The following is an 8,269-nucleotide window of genomic DNA, read 5'->3' on the forward strand; positions in this document are numbered from 1 at the left end:
ACAATTCATGCTGAATTTATAGGATAAATTTAACCAAAATATATTAATGTAATTTTAAGAAATGATTAATATAATTGTAATTTTAACTGCCTTTAAGCTGATTCCCAATTAGAGAAAACCAAAGAATTGTGTCATTGCATATCTTAACACACTTAACTTATGACCTTCCAGACCTATTGAATATTATAAGGCTTCATGGGTTATTTTTACATTTTCCAGACGTCTTCAACAACAAAAACGTCGACAATGACGACCGCAGCCAAGTTGTATGGTAAAGATCTGTCCGAATATGACGAAATGGACGTTGACCAACTCTTATCACAACTCACGCAAGAAGAAATCAGTATGCTTGTAAAAGAAGTCGACCCGGATGTAAGTGATTAACAACTTTTGAAATATATTTTATTGAGAAATGTAACATTTGAAATGATTCTTTTAGGATACTCTTTTACCGCCATCACAAAGATGTTCTTACGAATGTCAAAAGAGTCCTACCGGGCCTCTCGATAGGAAAAAGTTGATTGAGCACATTAACAAGCAAGCCTTGGAAACTCCAGATAAACCTGAATTGAAACCATTCGTTGCTGGAACAATTAGAGGCAAAAAGGTTTTTAAAAAATTCTATATTAAAACAAAAAAAAAGTTCCTTATGAAATTGTTTATCTAAAATTTTTATAGTGGATTCCACCACCTGTGTCAGTCAAATTGAAAGAGGCTGAAGAACAGATCGCCATTGACTTGGGAGATGAGTATGAACAAGCTTTAAGCGATGCGACTCAAGAAGAAATTATTGACTTGGCCGGTTAGATCTTAAAATGTTAAAAGCGCATCGCAGAGATAATAAGTACTTTTGTTTACAGCTATTCTCGGTTTCCATTCGATGATGAACCAAGATCAGTACCATGCTTCTCTCTTGAACAAAGGACAGCCGCTTGGACTCGGTTGGGACGGCATCACCAAAGCGACACAACAGAAAGTTTACCCAGTCGAACCTCCGAACGATACCGATGTGGACAAGACTATACAAATGGTTAAAGACGACGACCATGAGCTTCTCACTCTGAATTGGAATAATATTAGGGTATTTGTTTTATCGTTGAATTTTTTTTTTTCCTTTTTACAAAACCTTTTTTTCATTTCAGAATATCTCTGATGAGAAATTCAACAACCTTTTCATGGCTCTCAGAGAAAATACCCACTTGGAAACACTTAGCCTCACCAATGTCGGCCTTCTTGACAGACACGCGTTAAAGCTTGCAGAAGCCATCGAAAAGAACTGCACACTCAAAGTTTTGAAGTATGTGGTCAAACTAGTCGAATTTGGTTGTTTTCTAATTTTTACCTCTTGTGTATCAGTGTGGAGACAAATTTCCTCAGCCCACAAGTTATCCTCCGACTCATAAAGGCATTACTAGTTCAAAAAAGTTTAGAAGAATTCCGAGGGGCCAATCAGGTATGGTTTATTATTTTATCTGATTGAAAATGAATAGTTTTTTTATATTTTCAGTTTATAATTTATAATAATCAAGTATCAAATTCAACAAATTAGAATTATTATAGAAATAAATTTAGTAATTTTTTTGTTGTTAATCTTATACCCTTTCTTGTCAGATAAAAAGTCCAATAGTAATTTTGTGAGAAACAAAAAAAATCAAAACAAAGATGGAAAAGTCATTGATCAATTCCTCAGAAAAATCAATTCTCACATCATATTTGTTGTTATTCAATTTATATATTTTACCATTGTTTTCTTTTCAGAGATGTTACGTGCTTGGCAATAAAATTGAAATGGAGATAACAAATCTTGTAGAACAAAACCCTACACTTCTCAGATTAGGTCTTCATCTCGAATATAATGATGCCAGGCAGAGGGTTGCAAATCACCTCCAACGAAACATTGATAGGAGTAAGTACTAAAAAATCAGTATGTTCGAGTAATTTAATATCAACAGTAAATTGGATGAATTAAATTAACTTTTTTTATATAAGTTAATACCTACAAAAAAAACTAGGATTGTAAGACTAAATAAAAACAAAACATACTGTGAAAATATTTATAACTTTTTTCTGTGTGTTTTTTCTCTATGTAGATGCAATTTTCAGGTATGCCATTTGCTGGCTCATATATCCATCCTACCAAACATCCATCACATCGCTTTTTTTTTTTTTTTTTTTTTTTTTTAATTCTTTTTTTTATTTATATATTATTTTTCTTTGCCTTTTCCATAAATTAACAGCCTTCCTAATTTTGATTTCGCTTTATAACAGTTTACCACCTTCACGAATCAGATCCACATGAACACAAACATCTGAGGCCGATGTACGAGCCTAAAATATCCGACGAAGTGTTTGATAAAATAGTTTCATGGAAACCGAACCCGACATGCAAATCGGACAAAAATTCGACAAAGCCCGTCTCTTCGGTCGAAGATTTTATCACTCCTTGTGAATTTAAAAATGTCGAACGTTCATCATCCATGATATCCCGCGAAAAGGAATAGCGGAATGAAACGAAAAGACAAGTGTGTGATTTTTTTGTAATGATCATTATGCACTGTGATGAGAAGAGAAACTGGTTCCACTGCACAACTTAGTACAGCTAAAGTAAAAAGTTCGTTGTGTTAATGTCCAGCTAGAATGCCCGATTCCGTTTATTTCTAGGAAAAAAAATGCATTATATGAATGAAATCTAAAAGAGATTTTGTGCACCAATTGATCTGAATACCTTTTTTTGTAATGGGATAGAAAGAAATACGGCTTGCTTCAAAATACCATTTTTTTCTTTATATGCTTTTTTTATTTTGTTTTATTTTTTTTAATACTAAATTCACTGCTTTATGCCTAATTTTTTCCCTTATATGTTTTAATTATTTTTTTTTAACAACAAACCACCTTTGCTTGCATTGCCCCTATTAACTTCCATCTTTTTTATTTTATTATCTTATTTTATTTTTTATTTATTTATTTTTTTTTTTGCATTTAATTATTGATAAAAATGTTTGCTTTGTTCTTGCATATTTTATATATTTGATTCAATGTGCCCAAGATGTCAGGCTGAATCGAGATACCAAGGCACAATTCAGCGTACGGCTCGGTGGTGGTCCTGAAGGGTTCCAAATAAGCAGCAGAAAATAATCACCTCGTCGGTGGAACACCTGGTTAAAATGCTTGACCTTTTTATCTTTCATTTATTGCTCCAAAGGCGAAATTAACTCAGAAACGCTCCAGGCCTCCTTTTATTATTTTCTTCCAGGACAGATGTGTTGTGCGATGAATTGAGAGAATAATTATACACGACTCATTTATAGACACAAGGAGAAAAGGCTATTCGTGTTCAGGCTGTTTTTATTTGAGCCTAAAATACAATTCAATGGAATAGTCACTTTTCCCAAAGAAAGAATATAAGAAAACTACAGCGTGATTGTGTGTCATGAAACAATTTGACATTATTTTACTAATCCAACACAACAAAGGAACAAAAACTTTTAAAATGTATGTTCTGCTCTTGTTTCAACATTGACAAAACAAAAGCTTAATTCTCAATGAGAGACTCGGAAGTTTTTTGTTTTTTTTCTTTTTTTTTAAATCTTGCAACATGAAAATTTTTTGAGCAATTGCATAATATTAAACAAATGTAATAACTATTCTTGAGTTCTCTTCTGGGAATTAATTTCATTTTGCATAACAATCATTCGATCAATGTTCAAACATTAAACAGTTTTCCAAAAGTGCTCATACACCCGCCACCCAAAATATTAAGCATAATTCAACATACAAATTGGCGTAAGTGTTTATTCTGGGTAAATGCGTTTTAATTATTATTTCTTATTTGATTTAGTACGGAAGGACCTTTCACTGAGACTCCAGTTCAGGTTCTTTAACAATCCGCTCCGACAGAAAAAACTGATCAAGTAGGGGGTGCATCAAATTTAATTTGTCTAAGGTACAAAGACAGTTGCCGCGTTATTCTTCCGCTTAATTTTCTCATCCCATTATACTTATTTTTTTTACATTGTTTTTTTTGCTTTTTTTATGTAAAATCTAAAGGAATTTAACATTTTTGATTTTTTTTCTTTTAATTTTTAAAAGAAATTTCTTTTTCATGAAATACAATTCATGACTCTTATTAACTTTACTAATATTGCATTCAAGATGTATTTTTAAAAACATAACGGACATAATAACGACTAATGTTCTATATTATTATTTTTTTTTTTTTGTTACTTTTGTCCTTATCTGTGGACATTTAATCAAGCAAATATTTTTCGGTTTCTCGGTAATCCTTGAATATGAAACCCTATAAAACACAGTCTATTTTTACACAAACATTAAGATTGATATCATGTTCTTGCTTTGTTATTTATTAGTGCAATAACTTTAGAAACAGATTTTAAATTAACCCGTGTTCTTGTTTATCCAGCTTGACGGATAAAAACTTAAAAGCTTACGTTAAATGTTTTGAATTACTGCCTCAAGGATGCAGGTCAAACAATTTATTACTTTAAAGTAAAAATTGTTATATAAAATAGCTTAAGCTTTAAAGTTTTAAAAAATAATATAAATGACTATAAATTGATTTTGAGTTCATTGAATTTTTTTTTACAATTTTACTAATGTGCATTTGAAAGCATGACGGGTTTAAATTCAAAGTGCAACTTTTGATTTAAATCCCTTCTTATTTTATTTTCATTTTTACTAATAAAACATATTTATAAAATGTTTGAGGGTCCTTTCAGCATGTGAAATATTAATTTGCGAAAGCAAACTTTTTCTTTATCCTTTTTAACTTTTAATATAATTTAAAAGAAAAGTTTGCTTTTGCAATCGTTGCCATGGGACAACACTCATCTGTGTTTCCTTGTTTGCAGTACGCCAATCACGGGTGGGCGCACCAACTTCATAGGCCCTTCCTAAATCTAGGTACTGATTTTATCCTGATACTATCCTAGTTTATTTATTTTTACTTTGTTTAATTATTAATTGCATGGTTTTTCGCTTAATTCTTTTTGTGAACATAATGTTATTACTGAGAATGGTTTTTCGCATGATTATGTAACAATATTTAACCAATGATAAATTATGAAAAATTTAAATTTCTCTGTATCATAGCCCTCGAATGTATTTGTATCAACTTTATTATTTCTCATTTGTGGAATTTGAGTAAAAATTAAATAAATACACGTTGGCTTTTGGGTGGTGTTTGGGGGTTAAGAGTACTTAATTCAATGTCGGAAAATAATTTGGAAAGCAAATTCTCAGTACTAATATTAGTGAACTATTGTCTTGTTAATATTGCCAAAATTTGGCCATAATATGATTCAGAACTCATATTTTGCCAAAGGATTAATTTATATGTCTGTTATACTTGCACACGAACAGGTATGACAATGTATGATGTTATACACTCATGGGCCAAAAAAAAATCCACTCATTTGGAAAATGATTATTTTTTACATAATTTTAAATATCTAATATAATTGCACGTGCAATTTCCAATATTGAGAGTAAGTTTAAAACTTTATGAGACGGTAACACAAAAAGCACTCAGTTGGCCAGATTGCGATACTTTAGACAAAAATAGAACCACTTAGCAAAAACTTGACTTTGAGGGCAATGATTTTACCTTTAGGTAACAATATAAGGTAAATACAGATGATATGGGAAATATTTTAATTTTGAGCTCACAATTTAACAGTCTACAAAACATTTTTGTTTTTCCCACTTCAGTGAGCTGTTAATTACATTTTGTAAGTTCCATCTAGGACCAACTATTATTAAAAAAGCCTAGTTGACCTATGCCCTTTCCCTATTAACGTAAAAATGCACATCGACCCTTAATAATTTGATTTTCTTTCCTCTTGATAATGTGAATTATTTTTGTTGCCCTTTGAGTTGCAAATTTTCATGAGTCGATTATACCGGGTGTCCCCCATTTCCTTCTGACGAAACTCAGGGAATCGATTCTACTCTTCGTTTGAAGCAAAAAATCCCCAGGAGAAAATTTTCGGAAAGTTCTCCATTTTGAAGATATTTAGGAAGGAAGCAAGTTCTAATTGATTTATTTCTCCCCCCCCCCTTCAAATTTACCTTAGCTCACATTTTCGAACATTCAGTTGTTATTTTTCAACTCTACTAGAACTCTATTTAAAAATCTGGATATATCAACGTAAAGCATGTTAGATGAAGAAGTTTTTGTGAAATTTGACAAGTTGTAGGTATTTTTTTGTAACCTCAGTAGAACGTGCAATCATGACCAAAATTTTAAATTTTGACATGCTTCAACCAATATTGGCTAACATTTTATGTCATTCAGATTATTGCAAATAGAAGTATCTTACAGCAAATTTAGCGTTCTTTCAAATGGTGTAATTGGATTTGTTGTAGTCTCAACATTTTGGAAGTTGTAAGCGTTTTTATGTGGTAAGGTGGTGAAAAGTTGAAAAAACCTAAATTGACGAATATCTTTAAAATAGAGAACTTTCCGAAAATTTTCTCCTGGGCATTTTTTGCTCCAAACGAAAGCAGAATCGATTCCCTGAGTTTCGTCACATGGAACTGGGACACCCGGTATGTTCATGTAAAATGTTAAATTCTGAGCCCAAAATTGAAATGTTTTAAAATATCTTGTAGCCCCTTATATTGTTATGTAATAATTAAACATTGCAATTTTTATTAGGGTGTTTGATTATTTTTTCTATTTCATAAAATATCGCTATCCAACCCACTGTGCAGCATCCAATAAATTCCAATGGGCAGGATTTTTTCACTTTGAGTGTACCTACCGTAATTAATTACCTTATGTTAATGTTTCTCAATTCAAATGGAAAGTTGATGAATATATATCATCAGTAATAATTAATTCTTTGGAACAGGATGTTATAATAAATTATTTAAACAAATCCTTGACCATTATTATATTTTACTGTGACATAATTATATATCACTTAATGTAATTTATTTTGACTAAAGTTCCACTACTATCAATTATTCATCAACTTTGTTTTATTTTGTTTTTGTTTTTTAACTGTGACTCTTTTTGTTTGAACCGTTGGAATATATTTCCATATTTTACTGTTTGTGTAAAACAAGTTAGTAATAGATACTAAAGAATTTTGTTTTTAACAGGTCGTTTAAGGCGCATTGGTCACTTTTCCCGCTCATTTGCTGCTGGTTGGTTTCCGCATATAGGAGGCAAGACCTTCGCAATAAATAACAAGAGATGAAAATAAATTACAAGCTACATAGTAAATTATATTAGAGTGTGCAGTTTTCAATGCTAATTACTATTTTTGTTCGACTGGTGTCTTTTTTTCTTTGATTCATCCGTTATAACGTCATTTAAGAGGACAGCGAATTCATCGTCATGACAAATACTCCGATACTGAATTGTTTTGTGTTTGCGCCAAATGGTTAATGACTTTGGTAATAATTGCAAGACTATTATTAGATATGAATTTATTTTATTTCTGTTGTGTGTTGACTCACATATAATTGCACAGCTTTGTAAGTGGAACAGTGGCTTTTGTGATTTCAAAGATCAGTGTTTTTTTTCCTTTTCTGAATGTACGCCAATTTTATGCAGCAATTGTAAGCTTTCATATAAAAAATTTATTAAATTTCATACACAACATGGATAATTGTAGGTTTAAATAGCCAATAATATATTATTTATGTAAAAATAAAATCACTATTTCCTTGTTTTATATATAAACCCTTCATTAAATTTAGTGTACTGTTATTACTGAGCTCAACTATGCTTGAAATTTATAGCCTGTTCGGTGCTGCTGTGAAGCGTTTGCTATTTAGATTTAATCGAATTTCTCTTGTCTTGTACATACTATAAAATTTAAACAATGTACAATTATATATGTATTTTTTTGATTATTTATTAGAACTGCTTATAATTTTACAGCCAAATATAAAAATTTATGTATTGACATAAATAACTTGTTTTCATTAGATACAAGTTACAAACTGCAAAAAGGTTCTGTTAAACAGTCCTTAATTGACTACATGGTAATAAAAGAAAGTAAATTATTTAATACCCATTTTAATAAAACCATTTTATAATAATGTTCATGTAGTAAGGTTTATAATAAAAATCTGTTAATAATATTGTGAGCATCATTTCATCTAGTGTGATTTTAATCATTAAAACCCTGGGCATGGTTCATCAAGGTGTCGTGCTGTTTGACAACACTTTTCTTTAATAAATTTATTATTATAAACCCAAATCAGAAAATTCGACCTGTTTCACATGAGACCGCTA

At 30.8% G+C, this 8,269-nt stretch overlaps 1 protein-coding gene across 10 annotated transcripts in view; it reads left to right on the forward strand.

Annotated features, from left to right (window-relative positions):
• Positions 1–8,044, forward strand: part of LOC106669910 (tropomodulin) — a 126,897-nt gene extending 118,853 nt beyond the window's left edge. For 6 of the 10 annotated variants that reach the window (XM_014399766.2, XM_014399763.2, XM_014399768.2 and 3 more), the window contains 8 exons: positions 220–372; positions 440–607; positions 679–802; positions 861–1,081; positions 1,143–1,297; positions 1,357–1,453; positions 1,759–1,906; positions 7,126–8,044. In XM_014399766.2, coding sequence (XP_014255252.1) covers positions 220–372; positions 440–607; positions 679–802; positions 861–1,081; positions 1,143–1,297; positions 1,357–1,453; positions 1,759–1,906; positions 7,126–7,223 — 1,164 coding nt within the window. In that variant the 3' untranslated portion in view covers positions 7,224–8,044. Of the gene's footprint in view, positions 1–219; positions 373–439; positions 608–678; positions 803–860; positions 1,082–1,142; positions 1,298–1,356; positions 1,454–1,758; positions 1,907–3,046; positions 3,159–3,838; positions 3,944–4,868; positions 4,921–7,125 lie in introns of all 10 variants that reach the window. The other 4 variants (XR_001341006.2, XR_002910723.1, XM_014399767.2 and 1 more) reach the window with 4 other exon arrangements.
• The last annotated feature ends 225 nt before the right edge of the window (positions 8,045–8,269 follow it).

Source organism: Cimex lectularius, unplaced genomic scaffold (assembly GCF_000648675.2).
Source record: "Cimex lectularius strain Harlan isolate CLEC.00 unplaced genomic scaffold, Clec_2.1 scaffold20, whole genome shotgun sequence".
NCBI classification, from domain to species: Eukaryota; Metazoa; Arthropoda; class Insecta; order Hemiptera; family Cimicidae; genus Cimex; species Cimex lectularius.